This window comes from Beta vulgaris, chromosome 7 (genome assembly GCF_026745355.1).
Source record: "Beta vulgaris subsp. vulgaris cultivar EL10 chromosome 7, EL10.2, whole genome shotgun sequence".
Lineage (NCBI taxonomy): Eukaryota > Viridiplantae > Streptophyta > Magnoliopsida > Caryophyllales > Amaranthaceae > Beta > Beta vulgaris.
The window spans coordinates 9,169,346-9,189,844 of record NC_079208.1 but is presented as its reverse complement, the minus strand read 5'-3'; the positions used below and the strand labels follow the sequence as shown (position 1 = coordinate 9,189,844).

At 36.6% G+C, this 20,499-nt stretch overlaps 1 protein-coding gene across 1 annotated transcript; it reads left to right on the top strand.

The window, feature by feature from the left end:
- Positions 1-166: 166 nt before the first annotated feature.
- On the top strand, positions 167-5,618 carry LOC104908836 (transcription factor MYB27). The gene is made up of 3 exons (XM_010698000.4): positions 167-3,647; positions 3,776-3,905; positions 4,925-5,618. Exons 1-3 carry the CDS (start codon positions 3,530-3,532, stop codon positions 5,469-5,471), a joined length of 795 nt encoding a protein of 264 aa, XP_010696302.1. The 5' UTR covers positions 167-3,529; the 3' UTR covers positions 5,472-5,618.
- The last annotated feature ends 14,881 nt before the right edge of the window (positions 5,619-20,499 follow it).

The following is a 20,499-nucleotide window of genomic DNA, read 5'->3' as shown; positions in this document are numbered from 1 at the left end:
AATATGCTGTGTCGCAGAACTCATAAGACTCAGCTTTTGAAGTTCACTGTAACACACGCGGAGACTGAGAAATTGTTTTGAGGACATGATTAGCTTTGCTTTGTTAATAGAAATAATATGGGTGAGCTTGATCAATAGGCCTCGGAGGTTGGTCATATCTATACATTTACTTTGTTGCAGGAATGATATTTATTGAATAAGTTGGCGAAGATGCTATCCATGCCATGTAACTAGGGCAGGAACACAGTGGTGGGTTTGATTACAAGTTTGTAAGCTCTAATATATAATTAAACCCGTTGGGGTGGTAGGAGCCAAACTACACATTCCAACGTCCTGCTGAGCATTGTATCTGTGAGCATTGCATCTGTGAGAACTTTCCTAGTCGAGAAATTCCTAACGTTCTACTGAGCATTGTATCTGTTAGAACTTTCCTGGTGGGGGAATACCATCATAAGTCTGAACTTTATGATTGGAGGATAAACAAGTCTCATGATTAGTTGTTTATGTGAGCATTGTATCTGTGAGATCTAGTAAGGATAACTCCGGAAGGTGGTGGGGAGTAAGGGAGGAGATAGATGTGGCCAGTGTAGAAGATTGATGTAACGATTGGTGCAAGGTTGAGGATGTTTGTGGTTTATGGAGATGTGGACATGCTAACTTATTTCTGGTACTTAGTACGATGTTGAAATCGGTCTGAACGAGAAAAATTCCTTTTGTAACCAGACCAGATCGGAATCCGTTCGATAAAATGAGAGCTGCATAATGAAGGGCTTTTAGTCTACCTTGGTGGAGCAAACTTGACTCTTGATGCTGCTAGCTGCTAGCTGCAACGACTCACTCAAACACTAAAGGGGTGTTTGGTCAGATACAGGATAAGCTATTTTTTGGCCTTTTTTTTAAAAAAAAGTCGGTGATACTTGTGTGTCTTTTCTGTAGGGATCACTAACTCTTCCTTTTTCTTTTCTAAAAAGAATCTGATTTTTCACTCTGAGGTCCAAATTAGAGGCGGCTGTGCGAAACGACTGTGTGTTTTGTCATCCATTGGCACAAGTAAAATCTTATTCCCATTTTTCCTAAAGGAAAAAATGACTGAAATAATCCTAATTATGGAACGCGAGTTTTTTTTTATTTATTCTCGACTATGAGTTATTTCCAAATGAGTCTAGTTATGATATGCGTCTTCAAAATATATTATAGTGACCTAAAGAAATTTGTTCGGCAAGGTAAATTAATTAAGTGTTACATTTTTATTAGATTTGTAATTTTCAAAATTTTAAATTTTCTTTGTATCTTTCGTTCATTCCTCTGTAAACAAGTGACCTATTTTCTCCTTGCCAGTTTTACTGGCGGGCATGGGCCATGTCGGGAGACCCACAGGCCTCGTGCCATGGGGGTTTGTCCCTAGAACGGTTCAAGATCAATTCGTGTCGTGTCGGGCTCATACTGAGTTAGAAAATAAGGCCCATGCACAACTCGACCCATATTTTGCGTTAGGTTGATTGGTGTCGTGGGTCACTTATAAAATTTAAGCGTGCCAACTGGAAGGCTAGCCCATTGTGCTCGTGTCAAATTTTTAAAAATGCTGTCCATGCATAACCTATGGCCCATGAGCGTGCCTCTTATGTCGTGTCATGCCAATAGCGGGCATGTTGGGTTCGGCCCAACTCTTATTGTGCCAAGCTGAGCCGACCCGGCCAATGCCCAATTCTACTAATTCTCGTTACAACTTTGACAGGTGACGACAACTCTCTTGAGTGGCTTTTTGACTAATGGTCGTCCGCCAAACCACCTCCACTACACCTTCCTCACTTTCCATGGCAGTCCAACCTAAGAGGCTAAAACTAGGTTCACAGTTGACGGTGCTATTGTTTACGCAATTCCCTTTGCTTAGATTCCCATTTTCTCTGTCCTCCAAACCTCTTTCTCCCACCCTCATGGACAAGGCAAAGGTAGAGATAGCGACGGTTAGAGATTATAGTGGGTAATGGACTCTACCCGCATTTGTGGATTCTGATCCATTTTTGATGGATCTTGGTCCTTTTTGAATATTATGGATTCGGTTGAAAAAAGGATATAGACCGGTCCTAAATTATTATCCGAATTCAGACCCATCTACTCGTTTTTATAATATTATATTTAATATTATATTATCATAATATCATAATATTAGTTATTACATGTAAAGACAGATTTTTGCTTGAATTTCGAATTATTGTTTTGAATAATGTGCGACTTTTGTGCAAATATACCGAATAATTGAGTTCGAAAATTGGATTGATAATTGTTAATTTTTCAGAATATAGTTAATTAATCTATAGTTTGATAATTGAATAGTTGTAAATAGTTGCAACTTGCAATGATGATTTTTCAGAAATTAAATGTAATTTTTGGTTGATAATAGAGATGACTTTATTGTTTAAAATCTTTAATTATTGTGAAAATCATGCTAGTTTGAAGAAAATAGACAAGGATCTGTTTAGAACTCGGATGCATACAGATCTGGATCCTCATTCTTATCACCTGATGGATCCGGGTAGGATCTGGATCCTTGCCTAAAAAACGGATCTAGATCTTAGAAAATCTTGTCCAGATCCTACCCATTACCATCTCTAGCGGCGGTGCACCACCACAACTATGTTTTGACTGCGGACAATGGTGTATCCAATTGATCATCTCCACTTAATATTCATTTTTCTTTTCTTTCTAAGTTTCCTCACAATTAACCAAACAAAAAAAGCATTACTTTAAAATTGTATTTTCTCTTAAAACTTTTCCACTAAAATAAGCCTAAGCAATTTTCAAATCAGCAAAGATTTTGGATTTCCACAACGCAGTTGTCCATAAACTTGCCTAACTCATCATAATTATCCATTGTAGATGATTCCTTAATAAAGAAATAACGGAAGCACATAAGATCAGATTTAGACGAAGATTTGTAATTTGGTATCTTTTGCCCTTCTATTCGCCACAATCGCCAGTGGCTCATTCTCTGGGTGTACATTATCCTATCTTATCTCATTCCTTCTTACACTTTCATGCTGCCTATTACTATTAAACTAATTCATTCAAAGTTTCAAGTGGACGATCATATATACGCAATCTTTTCAGAACTTGAAGCTTACATCACATAAATTAAGTATCTAAACACACATTAAACTTGCTAATTAGCATTTAATTACTTCCATAAACAGACAAAAGTGATGATGATGATGCAAAAAAGTAGCTAATTCTGTAAAGTATCTATGTCCCATTAGTGACATACTACATAATTAAACAATGATAATCACACGAGTTTAAGTTTAGACAAACAAATGGGTGCACTTTTAATTTGTATATCCACAATTATAACTTGGTGTTTTTCCACCTATTATTGCTGCCAGGTAAGATTTTGGTGAGTCATAATCACTTTTTGTGCACTTTTTTTTATATCTTCCTTCATTTTTTGTCACTGTTTTCATATGTATAAATAGACTCTATGACTTCGCCTATCTCAAGTTAAACATTGATATATATTCCATTTAATTAAACAATGATGAGAGAAGAAAATCTGCGAAAGGGACCTTGGTATGAAGAGGAAGATGAACGGCTCAAAGCTTTCGTCGCGGTTTTGGGTGCACGACGATGGGATTCAGTAGCTAGGATATCAGGTTTGTATATGAACGAAGATTAGATCATAGATAACATAAGATCATATGACTATGTGTTGGTTATTACTGCTTTTGAAATTCTTTTTTACATAGAATAGTTTAGTTAAAAATATGGTATAAAATTGCAGGGCTAAGGAGGAGTGGAAAGAGCTGCAGGTTAAGATGGTTGAACTATCTTAGACCTTTTCTGAAGCATGGTCCTATAACTCCTGAAGAGGAGCACGTAATAGTCAAGCTCCATGAAAGATGGGGTAACAAGTAAGTTTTGATGTTGATCTAGTAAGAATAAATGTTTTTTGATTCGGTAATAAACTGGCCCAAGCAGGCTCAGACGCTCAGTCCTCATGAATTTAGGGGTAAAAAGGGGATCCCGACCCATAAGGAAACTTACAGAGACTGGAAACTGGGAATTTATACGAAGCATAAATCCACACTAACACTCCAAATATGGGATTGATGAGAATCGAACTCCCGACCATGAGGTTGGGAGGTGGGAGCTCCAACCATTGGGTTCCCACATGATTCTCTAGTAAGAACAAATGTTGATGAGCCAAAATAAAATTCCATATATTAAAACAAGTTTAGTTTATTAAGTCACTAATTATATAGAAGAAATACAATAAATGAATAGAACTTGGATTTAATGAGGTAAAATCGGCTTCCAGAAGTAAACTAATTATAATGACTAACATAAACCATATGAAGAAAGGTTTAACAAATAACCGTTTAATTTTGAACTTCGATATATAAACAATTTTTACGTAGTTATTGATAATTCTTTAGTGAGACGGACTTACAATAATTTATTACTAGTTTTTATATGCACGCGATGCGTGTGAACATACGTACAAAATAATTTTTTTAGGAGATGAAAAAAATTAAATTAATTATTAATTATTTCGAATAAATTAGAAATATTTGAATTCTTGATGGTTTTCTTTTTGTAATATTATTTATTTTTAAAATTAATTAGGTAGTTTTCTTTTTTTATTTTTTTATTTTTTCAATAAAGGAAGTAGTTATAATAGAGAATTAGAGATGTTATGAGGGTAAAATGGGGTTTCTAATATTTTGGTGTCCTACCCCTCTTCCCATATAGAATAGAGATTAGAAGTTAGCAGTTATTAATATGAATGGTAAGAAATTACCCTTCAACATAGAAAAATGACCCCGGCTTACAATAAAGTATTTCTATTACATCCGCCTTATATAGGATTTTGTGTTTATAGAATTACATATAGAATCATACTTATTAATGAAGTTTGGTTTATTGATAGATGGGCTAAGATTGCTCGAAGATTACCAGGAAGAACTGACAATGAGATCAAGAATTATTGGCGAACTCACCTAAGGAAGAATATGCAAATGAAAATTTCATTACCACACAACTCTACCTCATCTAAATCCCCTTCAAACAACATTTGGACGGTGGAATTATCTTCTTCAAGTGATCATACAAACAATTATTCCATTCAATCAGACGCCTCGCTTAAAGAAGGCGATACGATTACTCCAGAAATAAGTAGCAACACTGATAATATAACATCTTGTACTGATGAAACTATTGGAGCTATAAGTGGTCATTCTAGCTCTTATAACAATGACGATCATCAGAAGGGATTAATATCAGATTGCATGATCACGAATTCGCCGTATGAAGACCGGTTATCGGACTGGATAAATTTGCTGTTGAAAGATGAGGAAACTGATAAGTGTAGTTCATCGGAGTTACGTTTAGATTGTCCCAAAAGTTGGTGTCTTGGAGATGATAGTGCATGGGACTTCCTTGATACAAAGTGGGATATAGATTTGTTCAATATGTAAATATATTGAGTTTAATATAGTTAAATGTGAGTGATTAGACAACAACAACTTCTAAGGATTATATTGTTGTTTTTACTGATGAATGAATTGTTTAAAATGATGAAAATTTCTTTAATTTATTAATTTTTATAGCTAAGGAATCTCTAAGAGATTTTCCCTTGGACCGAAGCCGCAGTATAAGAACATTCCACGATATTTAATGACCTCTAATTATTGAAGTTGGATTTGTGAGTAGGTAATCACATAATAAAGTTACGTGTACAACTTTGAAAGATGCCATCATCTAGACAATTATGCAAGTTTACTCATACTATCCTAATCATGTTCAATTTTAGTTTTCTGTTTTACTTGGACTTGGACATAATAACACAACCCGAAGTAATCAATTTATACAATTAGACCCAAAATGTTGTGGATTTGAATAACTTATATATTTTAAATAGTACTTCCAACATTCTAAAATATTTTTTACATTTTTCTTTTTTATCTGTTTCATAATTAGGGCTGTCAATGAGTTGAGACAGCTCGCGAGCTACTCCAACTCGACTCGGTCAAAACTCGATCAAAGCTCGACTCGAGCTCGAACTCGACTCAAGATGTTAACGAGTCGAGCAACTCAATACTCGACTCGAAAAGCTCGTGAGATACTCGAAAAAATTATATATATATATAATATATATTATATATATATATATATATATATATATATATATATATATATATATATATATATATATATATATATATATATATATAATTTTCTATTATTTTTTAAAGAAAATTATATACATGTATGTCCAAGCCGACTATGTAGTGATATGATGATAATGAATTTGTATTAGTTGTTTGTTTGGGATTGATTCGAAATTTTTTTTGATGTTGATGTTTTATGTATGGTTAAGTATTTTTAGGAGATCTATTTTGAGTTTGATATTTCTTGTTCATAAAAAATCTTCAAAGAATGCATATGGATAGCTGGAACAAACGAGTTCGAGCTGGAACAAACGAGTTCGAGTTCGAGCTGTAATCGAGTTCGAGCTGTAACCGAGTCCGAGTTCGAGTTCAAGCTCTATCATACTTACTTTTTAATAAAATAACAATTGATAACCAAACAACTTATTATCTAAACTACGTGCCTTGAGAAGTGTTAATAAAATTTTGGGATGGAGGGAGTATGAAAATTGATTCAAACTATATGACTTAATATAACTAGAGTCGACCTATCTTTTACAACTAGAGTTGACCTATCTAAAAAAATTATTGTGTAAAATTATTGAGGTAAACTAATTTAAAAATTGTTAACATATGCAAACTATTATGTTTTATGTAGTACAACCAATTACCCATTATTTAATTGAATGGTATTATAATCCTTTCTTAATTTTAATTAAATCCCTAAAAATCTTCCAATATATATATATATATATATATATATATATATATATATATATATATATATATATATATATATATATATATATATATATATAATAGAAATTATGAGAGGATTATATTGTCAAGTAACATAACTGTATGACAAATCTTCCAATAAAAAATGTTATTTAGCTACATTTGGTGTTTAATGTGATTCAAAAAATTATTTTTTTCATAATACCATATAAACAAGGTTGTTATATGCAACTTATTACATCTCAAATTTATAATCTAGAATTTATGTTTCATTTAAATAAAAATTTGCTATGAATGACATGCATGCAACGATCAGAGGTATAAAAAACGTAAGTAGCAATGTTTCCTCCTCTCCATTCTCTCTCTAATTCTCTTTTTAGGGTTTCAATTTTCTTGGTCTCCTAGGCCAGAACTAGTATAATTTCTTCAAAAGTTAGACTATTTATTTCCGAGCTTTTCCTTCGTTTTTAGGGTTATAATCTTCTTTACGGCTTTGTTTGGTTTGTTCTCTCCATCCTATGACAGTTTCGACCTCCTTTTTAGTGTGTTGCATCTCATTTGGGTAAGAGTTTTCTTGGTTTCATGGTGTTAAAACTTCAATTTGGAGGATGGTCTGCATCTATGAAGGTTTAGCTTTTTTTCAGCAATTCGTCACTGGAAATAATTATACCACATAATCAGATTATGAAGGTCTTTATTTGAATAGATGCAAAGACATCAAAAATTCAATGCTCGCGTCAAGCTTGAAGCGGTGCAGTTGGAGCTATGCTCGAATATTTGTTAAAATTAATTGGTTTTATTGTGAAAATTGTTGTGATTTGCTAAATCTGTATTTTTCAAATCTTATTTACCATAATGCATCGTATGCTTATTATTAATGATATTTTCTTTGAGTAAAAAAAAAAAGAGCTTGTCTTGTAAGAGACCGCCTACTTTTAAACTAAAATTAGGCAATGGTAAAGCTAATATTAAAAATAGATTTAGCCCAATAGTGACTAGGTTAATTTCTTTCGGTGACTAGTTTAATGCATTTAGTGACTATGTCTAATTATATATTAAAATTAGACCGTCTCTTTTAATAATTTTTGAAAAAAAAAACGATCCGAGGCATCGGCAGATCACTAACTAGAGTTTTAGTTTACAACAACTATGTAATTACAAAACATATGCGTCAAACATTCCATGCGTGGTCAATGATTATTAAATATTAACCATGCCAAACTGTTGCTGATATGCTTAATTTTTGTATTACAACTTTCGCCCAACAAAGTTTAAAGACATGTTATGTTCTTCTTTTTCTTTCTTTACCGAAAAAAAGACCTGTAATGTTGAATTGAATTTCAATTAAAATATCATTAATTTTCTCTTATCTAATTTACTTTAGTGCCTTAATTCTGTCAGCGGCTTCGATCATGCATAAACTTGTAAGCTTAGTTTATCTATTATCACATATGCCGTAATCAGCGCGCGGATATGATGATGCAGTTCAAATGTTCAAATATAGCTTATCCAGCTGTGCTACATTTTTCTAATCCCAACTTTTTATCCCGTTTTTGACATCACAGGCAGCCCTCAAAAGCCAAAGCTGCAAAATCTTCCCAAAAGAAGAAATTAATACTATCCTAAGTAATTAGAAAAATGGAAAGGATATGAAGATAACATGTGATGCAAATTCTTTGGAGATAATTTGGTACCAAATTTATCCACTAACTGTTGGAACATTCAGTTCATTTAGACTGAGCTCTTTCCGCAAATATATCAATTGTGGTGCAATATTCTGCGGAATATTGTGCTTGCTCATTCGTGCTTACGCTTGACCAACTTCATGATTGGATTAATAAGTGTAATTACCACTTATCGTATACGCAGTTACGGGAAGCATTATGATTTATGCAAAATTTAAACTAATAAAGATTTTGTGGTGATGTATGATTATTGAAGAAGATATATGTTTACCCGTCAAGAAAAGAAGATGATGGATTTGTACAGTGTCCCTCGTGTTGGAATGTTAGGATTAAAACACATGTACAAAAGGCGACCTAACCTTTTCCGTTATCAGAATTAATCGCCTAACTTGTCAATAATGAGAAACGGTATGACGACGTCCTTAAAAAACATTCCTTGAAACAAGAGATGTTCTGTTAACATCTCACTCGGAGTGAGTAAGAGTCGTAATAGCATAATTTCCTTCTTTTATCATCGTGTAGCTTGTATTACTATTGTATGGAGGGTGACTAAGTTCCATACCGATCTTGAGGAACCGCTAACGAGCATCATAGTCAATACATTTGCGATATACATCATACCGGTTTTATCAGGATACCTTGATGGTACTCCTACCTAGGCCATTCTCATATGGGCCTGCGTACGATCCAATGACCATCTAATATGCCTATGAGCCTGAAGATAAGTATTGGAAGAGGATAGAATTGTATCCAACCAATAGGAGCAGAGTTCTATCTTAGCAAGAACACAACCGGCTCCAATAAATACCCCCTGATCTGAGTCATAAGGTACGTTCACATAAATTATCATCATACTCTACTTGAGATATACCGTCTATTACCTTACTGACTTAGGCAACAGAGGAGGGTTCCTCGGATCAACCCCCGAGGTTAGTTTACGTGTTCTTTCTTTCAGGATATGAAACCGGCTTATACACTCACAGGATACTGGTTCACTCTAATGCATTTATTCCATACCGGAACGATTGGCTCTAGAAGGAGGGGTGAACTATACCTTTAGTCTTAAGTCATAATTTTGCCAGCATACCACTCTCATGGATCCTAACTAAGCAGACTTTTTAGGATGTCGGAAACTAATGAGAATAATGTTCCACTGGGGAAAGTATCACCTGGTTTCTCAACTCCGCAACCGGTGGTGGGATCTTCCAGGGCACCTGTCGATAAGGAGAAAACTGCTAATGAGACCGTTCAACCTAACATCTTTGAGGCGCTCCAGCTGATGTTCAGTCCTGAGCAGCTCAAGAGTGCTGCAGAGGTCTTCAAAGTCGCGGCAAGCCAGACTTCACCGACCGGTCATACCGGCAAGCGTCCCCTGAGTAGGCCTCATAGCCCTGTGAGAAAGATGCGTTCTCTCGCAACGGGCCGCCAGGGTGACCAAGGCCGGAATGATTAGGATTAGGTGGAGAATTCCAAGACCCCTATGGAGCCACTGGGAGGAGGAGGTGAAGAGGATCAGTTCACTAAGATCCGTAGGAGGAGGTGAAGAGGATCAGTTCACTGAGATCCAACAGTCAACTCAGCCCTGAAAAGAAATCTAATACCGGCGAAGGGCAACGATATCTCTTCGTAATTCCTCTTTCTCGACGACTATCCATCAGGAGCCCATGGAAAAAATCAAGATGACGACATGCAAGTATGACGGTAAGACAGGTTGATCACATCTCTGTGTATGAGGGGCACATGTTGCTGTATACTGATACCGACTCGGTCTGGTGTGAGGTTTTTCCTTCCACTATATCTGGACTAGCCCAAACGTGGTTCAAAAGCATACCGTCGACAATTATCTTTGACTTTTGGCAGCTCACTTCCATGTTCGTGACACACTTCGTCAATAACAAGCACAGGGAGAAAACTACCGGCGAATTGGCGTCTATCAAGCAGGGAGAGATGGAAAGCTTGAGGGATTAGATATGACGCTTCAATTCCAAAGCAGCTACTATTCCCAACCTGTAGCAAGAGATAGTAGTCCTAGCCTTGATGATGGGTTTAAAAGAAGGAACTGCCTTCAGAAGTCACCTAGGTCGCAAAAAAATTGACTAGCCTAACAGAAGTCATAGGAAAGGCCAATGACTTTATCCAGGGGGAAGAATTTGACAAGGCGGCAACTACAAAGCGACCTAAATGGGATGGAAAGGAGAAGAATAAGGACAAGTACCAGAAAGACAAAAAGCCTAATAGTTCTGGAAGAAAAGAAGAGCGTAATTCGATGAAAAAGGGAGCAGAAGGGCGATCTGACTGTTATCGCAACTACACTCCTCTCACAATCTCCAGAGCCGAGATCTATGAGCTCCATAAGAAGGACGACAAGTGGCAGAGGCTCTAGAAGATGTTCTATAAGGACTAGGATAAGTCGAAGTGGTGCGACTTCCATAGAGATTACGGTCATATCATCGATTGTTGTAAAGATTTGAGGGACGGGATCGAAGACTTGGTACGAAGAGGTTACTTCAAGCAGTACCAAATAAGAACAGATCGAAGCGACCCATCCAGAAAAGATGAAGATGGCAGCAAGAAGTCGGTAAAAGAGCAGATCACTGAGATGCATGTCATCTCAGGAGGACCGGTGCACGGAGGTAGTATTCACGGTGCAAGGGCTAGCCTGAAAGAGGTAAGGCACCAGGTGAACTACAATAACACCGCACAGTGGCCGGCACCCCCAAGCATGCCATCGGTAGCATTCACGTCAAAGGACGCCAAGGGGATCATTTACCCCCACGATGACCCCTTGGTAGTATCTCTGCAAATCTCAATGACGATGGTTCATCGCATCTTGGTGGATGGTGGCAGCTCCGCCAACATCCTGTTCATGGACACATTTGAGAAAATAGGTATCGTGGTGTCATGTCTGAAACCGGTCTTTTATCCCATGATCGGATTTATCGGGGCATCAGTTGTTCTGAAGGTACAATTCAGCTGGTGGTCAAGATCAGAGAAGGATCCCAAACCAGGAACTTGATGGTAGAGTTTCTGGTGGTCGACGTCCCGTCCGCATATAACACCATCATTGGACGGCCGTTTATCCATGACGCGCAGACGGTGGTATCCACCTACCATCTGACAATGATTTATACGTCAAACACAAGAAGGTTGGAAAAGATAAAAGGGGATTAAGAGTCAGCTAGGGCATGTTACCTAAGAGCTCTAAAGAACTCTAATCACAAGCGACTGGTAGAAACGCCACCATCAGAGAGAAAGAGGTGCGGGACTTAGAACAAAACCAAAAGGGATTTGTCAATGGAAAATTCGAGGGAAGGCCAGCAAATTTACCGAGACCTAGCTTAGAAGGCGAGATGAAAGAAATCAGTCTTGAGCAGGAAAGATCAAAGAGAACGGTTAAGATTAGGGCCGACCTGGCAAACGATGTGTCAAGGTAAACTTGATAAGTCTTTTAAACGTAGCCACGCAGATCAGATGTCTTCGCGTTCTCAACGGATGAAATGCCGAGAATTTTCCCAACGTTCATGGTTCACCGGTTAAATGTCAACGAGGATGTGAGGCCGGTAAAGCAAAAGAAGAGAAAATTTTTTGCGGAAAAGAATGCGGCTATCGAAGAAGAGGTTGATAAACTAGTGGCGACAAATTTCATCAAACCATGTGACTATCTACAATGGCTGGCGAACATGGTAACGGCCAAGAAGGCTAATGGGTCTTGGCGAATATGCGTAGACTTTGCCGACCTTAACAAAGCCTGCCCCAAAGACTGTTACCCATTACCCAGAATCAACCAGCTGATAGACTCCAGTAGCGGCCATGCCCTGCTCAGCTTCATGGATGCTTTCTCAGGATATCACCAGATCAACCTCCTAGAATTTGATAGGAACAAGGCAGCATTCATCACCGATGTAGGGGTTTATGCTTACAAGGCTATGCCATTTAGTCTGAAGAATGCCGGCGCTACTTATCAGAAGCTGGTGGATAAGTTTTTTTAAGCACCAAAAAGGCCAGAATGTGGAGGTATACGCGGATGATGGCATTGTGAAAAGCCTCACAGAGGAGGCCCACGTCGTCAACCTTGAAGAAACCTTTGCAACCCTCTGCAAGCACCAAATGAAGCTGAACCCTAAGAAGTGTGTATTTGGGATAAGGTCCAGCAAGTTCCTCGGCTTTATGGTCAGCGAGAGAGGGATAGACGCGAACCCCGATAAGGTCAAGGCAATCAGCGAGCTTCTGGAACCAAAGAGTATCCGCAATATACAAAAGCTAACAGGAAGAATAGCGGCCTTAACTAGATTCGTCCCCAAATCAGTGGAAAAAGCCTTACCGTTTTTCAAAGTCATGCGAAGGAACAAGAAGTTCGAATGGGGAGACAAACAGAAGCAAGCTTTTGAAGGAGTAAAGGAGCACTTCAAAAAGCTATCGACCATCACACGACCTGAGCTCGGGGATAAGCTGCAGTTGTACGTCTCGGTGTCAAAGAAAACGGTGGCAATCGTTTTGTTGGTAGAAAAGAAGGGGCAACAAATCCCCATCTATTTTATAAGCTATGTGCTGGTTGGGGAAAAACAAAGGTACAAGTTGGTGGAGAAAATGGCATATGCCGTACTCATAGCGACGCGAAAGCTTAGGCCATACTTCGACTCTCATACCATCCAAGTGCTCACGAATCAGCCCTTGGAGAAGGCACTTCACAAGCTAAATACGATCGGCAGGCTACTCAAGTGGGCAATTGAATTGTCAGAGTTCGACATCGAGTACCGGCCCCGTACGACCATCAAGGCCCAAGTTTTGGCCGACTTCATTATCGAAATGACCTATGAAGAAACAATCGAGCTGGTCGGTACCTGGTAGGTAGAAGTAGACGACTTCGCTGCCCAAACGGGCGCCGGGGCCGGAGTAGTGATGACATCCCTAGAAGGGGAAACGTTCGAGTATGTCGTCCGTTTTGGCTTCAAACCTCCAATGATGAGGCCGAGTACGAATCAGCCCTAGTCGGTATCAGCCCGAGCATAGCGGCGGGGACCAAGAGAATAATCATGCTGACGGATTCGCAGCTAGTATCCAGCCAGATATAGGGTACGTACAAAGCCAGAGAACCTGTCATGCAAAAGTACTTGAGAAGGGTCAAGCACATGACGGTGGGATTACAGAGCTTCGAGGCCAAGTTGGTACCAAGGACGGGGAATATGGCATGAAGCGACATGAAGCGCAGCGTAATGGTAGAAATGCTGCCGGGAAGAAGCATCGACACTTCCCCGCCAACGGTACACACAATCAGTCAGGGGAAAGAGTGGTATGATGATATAACCGCCTACGAACCAACGGAAAGTATACAAGAAGACAAAATGGCGACTAATAACCTTCGAAGGGAATCCATGTGGTACCGCATCTTCCAAGGGCAGTTGTACAAAAAGGGTTTGTCACTCCCACTTCTAAGGTGTGTAACGGCCCATGAGGCCACGAAAATTATCGAATAAATACACGAGGGAGTGTGAGGAAATCATATCGGCAAAAAGACTTTAGCACTAAAGGCACTTAGAACAGGATTTTACTGGCCTACAATGCTAGTAGACGCACAGGCCTACGTAAAGAAGTGCGACAAGTGTTAGAGATTCGCCCCATTTATCTACCAACCAGCAAATGACCTACCGCTGATCGTTAACCCCATCCCTTTTGTCCAATGGGGGATGGACATAATAAGACCATTCACACCGGCATCTGGGGAAAGGAAGTTCCTAATAGTGGGAAATGACTACTTCACAAAATGGATTCAGACCGAGCCGACTGCAAAGATAACGACCAATAATCAGGTAAAGAAATTCATTTGGCAGAACTTGATCACGCGATTCAGGATTCCCATGGGGATTGTCATGGACCATGGCATCCAGTTTGATTGCGGTCCCATAAAAACCTTCTTTAGCCCTTATGGTATTAAGTTTGCATACTCATAAGTATGCCATCCTTAGAGTACTAGTCAAGCAGAAGCTACCAACAAGAAAATCCTGAACGCGCTGAAAAAGAAGTTGGATGATTTGCAAGGTGTCTGGGCGAATATGGTTCCAGCGGTATTATGGTCAAACATAACCGTCGAAAAGGAAGCTATCGAAGAAACCCCGTTTAGGTTGGCCTTAGGAGCAGAGGCAGTGATACCAGTCGAGGTAGGACTACCTAACTGACGAATCCTAAACTACGACCTTGAGATGAAGAATAAGTTGAACAAAGAGGACCTCGATCTCCTACTGGAGGTGAGGCTAGATGCAGAATTGATGTTAGTTGCATACAAGAACCGGATAAGTAAAGCCTATAACAAGCGAGTACGAAGTCGGCCGATAGAAAAAGGAGATCTCATACTCAGACGCACGACGACCACATGGAAAGCGCATGCAATAAATAGCAAACTAACTAATCTATCTAATTCACATGCCTATTTTAAGATAAAAATAAAAATAAGACTCCTAATTAGACTCAATGACAAAGGAATTAGACTCCTAAGTATAATAGGATTCCTTCATCACTAAAACACTTAAATTAAAGCAATTAAACTACATAGTCTCCTAACAGAACTAGGATACTACATAGATGTCCTAACAGAACTAGGACTCATCCCTAAAAGACCTTAGCCCCGCATCAATAAAGATCAGATCTATAAATGGAGGGAGGAGCTTCAATCCCAAGTGAGGTCTATATTCGATAAAAAAAATGGCCAAAAGGTTGAAAGATAATCACCGCTTGATAGTAAAGAAGAAGGGTGGTGTATGTCCGACGTGGATGTCTGTGAGCATTCACGAGCAGATGATGAAGAATGCTCAAGATGAGAAGTTCAAAGCCCGATCTGAGAAGGCCAGCAAGAACCGGCGAGGAGGTGACTTGACCAGCAATGTACCTCCTTCTCATTGTCAGGGCTCCATTTCCTCAGCAGAGCGCGCCAAGAGATTGGTAAGTGTAACTTGTCTTGAATATATTTAATCCAGAAACTTTATTTAATTAATGCGTTTGAACGTGTAGGCTGCACAACGTGGAGGGTGGTGCCTTTCGCTTTGGACTTGTACATGGACACACACATGAGGGATGAGTCTGGAAAGAAGGTGCCGATCAATTACAAAGTGCTACAAATCTAGGTAATGGAAATAATATTGTTAGCTTTATATAGTGGGACTTGCATAAGGCATTAGAACTTGAAATAGGTGTAGAGATTAGATTATAGGAACATTATATTAAACCCAAAAAAGGGCTCGAAATGGCTTACTTTCACTCATTTTTATTGGCTAAGTGTCTTAAACTTGCTTAGAATCATACAACTAAGTAATAGAAAGCTTAAATGAGTATTGTAGGACTTGCATGAGGCATTAGAAGTTGCGAGATTCGGGTGTTTTGAAACTTGTTATTGATTTTACTATCCGCAAACACATCATTTGCTTTATAACTCTTTTTCGTAGTTGTTGAATGATAAATGGGTCCTATATGTTTAGGAGTCTAATTCCCTAAAATCATTTGATTCTTGCTAGTTGTTTTGGTTTACTTTGGAGTCTTCGATTTATATCTTAGGTTATCGTGTTATATATTTATCACAATGGCTGATTTTTTAATTTGTTCGGAGTCCTAACTTAGATAAGACTATTCATGCTTATCTTTGCTTAGGCGTGGCTTTGCTTGTTTAGCATAGCTCGGAGTCTTTGTTATTTATTTTCTAAGTAGTTGTGTAATATATATATGCACGTTATATTAGTAATAAAATTCGGTGTGTGTTTTTAATTTTACCACTTTCACACAAGCTTGGCACTACAAATTAGGCCATCCCTCCCTTCCCATTTTGAAGTCTTGAGCTTCTCAGTTTAATCTCAATATTTCGGATTTCAGTACTTCTAATTGTGTTTTATAGGTTAAAGGCCACTTTGACCTATTGGGAGAATATTGATGTAAAGTTTGTATTATTAAATAATAATCAAAAGTTTCTATTATTGTGAGAGAACGGCGAAAAGTTTGTATTATTGTAATTAAAAAATCCTAAAACTAATTACATTTTGCAAATCGGTACATCTTCGGAACAACGATTATGGACTATATAGTTGAAGTTTACTTGTCATGACTCCATGTGTATGGTCAACGAACCAAATAGTGAGATAGGAAGTGATAGGAAGTGAGGGTACAAATCAGGATGTGAGCTTGGATTTGTCCAACCTCTAATTAACACGCTTTATTATATTCCCTCCGTTTTCTTTTAATTCTTACACTTATTTTTTGGGGGAGAATCAAAGAGATAGGGGTGTAAGCGGACTGCGAAAAGTCCACAATCCATCCCAGTCCGAATTTGTCGGACTAGATTGGACTGAAAATGTTATGGACTGGACTCGGACTCAACTTTTCGAGTCCAAATATTTTCGGATTTGATTTGGACTCACCCCTTTGGAGTCCAATAAGTCCAGTCCAGTCCAAAAATATTTTTTATATAATATATAGTTAATATTTATATATATAATGTATATATATTTAATATTTATATATATAATATAGATGATGTATGTGACTTATTTTAAAGAATGGATATAGTGAGTTTAATTTTTGAAAATCAATTATGAGAAAACGTTATGAATCATCAACTCTAAATCAGAGAAAATAATAATATAATAATCGGACTGGACTGGACTGGTCAAAAAATAATTTGGATCGGACTTGGACTCAACTCTCAAGTCCAAAAAACTTTAGACTGCATTTGGATTTGGCAAAATCCAATCCAATTCAATCCACTTACACCCTTAGAAAGAAATAGTGCAAAAAACAAGGAGTAAGTACAAAAAGAGAATGTTTGATTTTGAGAAATGTAAAAGAAGCAATATAATAATGTACGAGAGAGAATAGTTGTTAATCAATAAAGTGAAAAGTGGGGTATAAGAGGTAGAATAATAGAAAAAATTGATGTTAATGGTTACCCTATAAGGAGAAAGGAGAAAGGGGAAAGGAGAAGTATAACAATTAAAAAAAAAAGGACTAAAAAGAAAAGTTTAACAATTAAAAGAAAATGAAACGAGTAACATTTATGATCACCATATAAATTTAAATATTTATGCATATACCAGTTAATTAAGACAAAACTAAAAATTTAGGTGATAGATGAAATAAGCCATCGTATTTCAAGCTTCATAAGCCAATTGTCCAAATTTTTGACTAAGCGTTAGAACATTTTATTAGGCCTTGTATTTTAAAATATACAAGTGCTGGTTAGATCAAAATAACGAAGGAAATAGAAAATAACGCGATCATCGAGATTAATTCTAAGTAATAAATATAATAAAAGAAGGAGAAAAATGTTAGTATACAAAATGTACGAAATAAGAGACATCGCTATAAATTACATCATGAAAACATGTGTTATTAAAAAAAAGATAATAATAAAAGTAATTAATTAGGATCCTCGAAAATATTAAAAAACCTTGTATGGACCCTCCACCAGATATGATAAGATATAATCTTTTTTTTATTTAATATAGTTTATTTTTATTTGATATAGGTTTTTTTGTATGATATATATATCACCTTTTATATAGTTAGATTTTGTATGATATAGTTGAGTTTTTATATAGTCTGTTTTTGTATGATATATAGTTAATTTTTTTTTAAATCATAATCAATTTTTAATGATATAATTAGTTTGGATTCACAATAACTTATTGTGCATCCGGTCCATCCAATACTTGCCATAGAAAAATTTATTTGTAAGAATTTGAATTTTTTTTATAAGCCGTTTAAAAAAGAAGTGTTAGTAGGTGTTTTTGTAGGTGTTTATAGGATTATCTGTATGTGTTTGAGAGATTTGAATGAGTTTGAAGGATTTTATTAGGGTGTAATTTATATACTCCCTCCGTCCCAAAATATAGTTCCCATTTCCATTTTGGGTGTCCCAAAATATAGTTTCCATTTCCATATTTAGTTCCACATTTTTCCGTATTTTATCTAGAAAAACCGTGTCCTATCATTTATTTGCTTCTTGAATTTTGTTTTTTCCTTTGTTTATTCAACCAAAATGTTACAATTAATGCTCTTTCACCAATTATTCTCCATTCTATCTCCTAAAATCATCTTTTCCCATACAACATTTATTTAAATAAACAAAAAATATTTATTATCCCTCTTATATTCTACTTGCATAAATTACCGTGAAAAAAGGGAAATGAGAACTATATTTTGGGACGGAGGGAGTATAAAAAAAGTATTGTTTAGAGAGAATCAGAGAAAAGAAGTTTCGTAATTCGGACAAAGGTATTGAAAAATCAATCAGAAAATATGAGGAATATTATTAGGGAGATATGATAATTAAGACAAAACAAAGGCAAATTAATGTCCGCCATGGTTTTGTGCGCCACAAAAGAGTCGTGTGTGGCCCGTAAAGCAATTGTGAGGGATGCAAAGCCTTGCGCTTGCTTAAACACCTAAAGTTTTGATACTTTTGCATCTACCTCTTAATTAAAAACAAAGTTTAACGTTGCACACTGAGAGACTGCGTTAGATGTACGAAAGAATTGATTGCTTATATTTTAAAAATATAGAGGAAGTACTTACCATATTTCGGTCTCTAATTTGGCTCTCGCCAACACGTCCATCGACATTTAGTTGCTACCACAACTTCATTTGCAACAAAATTTGGATTAACTACCGATAATATCGTTGGAGTTTTTCTTACTAATAATATCAACTTACCCTAATTATTTGCTTTTCTAAATTTGGCTCAACTTATATTTATTCTTCCAGATTTTACAGGTTTCTTGTTAGGAGCAAGGTGTTACTCCCTCCGTCCCATAATATAGTGCTTGTATTCCTCTTTGGGTGTCCCAAAATGTTGTGCCTATTTCTTTTTTATCAATTTGTTTGGACTAAATTATCCTTCATTTCTACATAAAACTTTCCAAAATATCCCTACTTTCTTTTAAAATATGTGCCCCTATTTAATGTTTTACATCATTCCAAGGAATATTTATTGCTCTTTCACTTTATTTTAAAGGAAAAAGAAGAAAAAACTAGTCCCAAGATAAAAAATACCCAATAAACATTTACTTAAATAAATATTTTTGAAAAATCCTAAAACTCCTTTCATTTTTCTTAATTCTTGTGAAGAATGAGAAGTGAGCACTATATTATGGGACGGAGGGAGTAAATTTTAGGAAAAGTGTAGTTTGTGCAGCTATTAATGCTATCTTGTATTAGGTGTAGAAGGCACAAAAAGAAGGCTACACTTGGAGCACAAAATTCCTGCAATAATAGGGGAATGTAAAGATTAGAGTTAGGTCTAATTTTGCATAGGAATGAGTTAAGTACACAGGAGGGTACTGAACTTTGAGAAAAGTTTCAGTTAAGGTACTGAACTTTCAAAAGTTCCAGTTAAGGTACTCAAATTGGATGTCTGTTAACTTAAGGTACTAAACTTTGGTTTGTACCGTTATCAGCCCCAAAAATAAAAGAAAAATATGACATGGCATTAATTAAACAGAAAAAGGTGACATGACATTAATTATAAAAATTCCAAACTCTTTTCTCTCTCCTCTAATTCCTCCCCCTCTTTTCTCTCTCCTCTGATTCTTCACCCTCTTTTTACTTTTTGCTACTTTTTCTTTTCTTAAGTTTCTCAGATGATTATTAGAAAAGTGTTGCTCTAAATTTCAGCACGCATTATTCCTAAGGTTTGCTTGAATTTTTTTTTTCTATTATTCTTCCATTCTTTTAGAAAAAAAGTTTGAGTTGTTGTGGAATTATAAATATTTTCTTTGACTATTTGAGAACTTTTTTCTACTCAGATTTACCATTATCAAGGCAGATTTATACTAGTATTTTGTTTTTAGAATTTCAAGGCAAACTTCATTAATTATTTGTTCTGAAACCATCACAGATTAACTTACTCTTCTTAAAATTTTAGATTCATTCATTCATTCATTTATCTCCCATTGTTC

Bases quoted from the DNA above. Each gene is read 5' to 3' on its own strand.
- LOC104908836 (XM_010698000.4), top strand. From the start codon at position 3,530: ATGATGAGAGAAGAAAATCTGCGAAAGGGACCTTGGTATGAAGAGGAA. The intron at 3,648-3,775 runs GTTTGTATATGA...ATAAAATTGCAG, and splicing joins TTCAGTAGCTAGGATATCAG to GGCTAAGGAGGAGTGGAAAG. The intron at 3,906-4,924 runs GTAAGTTTTGAT...GTTTATTGATAG, and splicing joins CATGAAAGATGGGGTAACAA to ATGGGCTAAGATTGCTCGAA.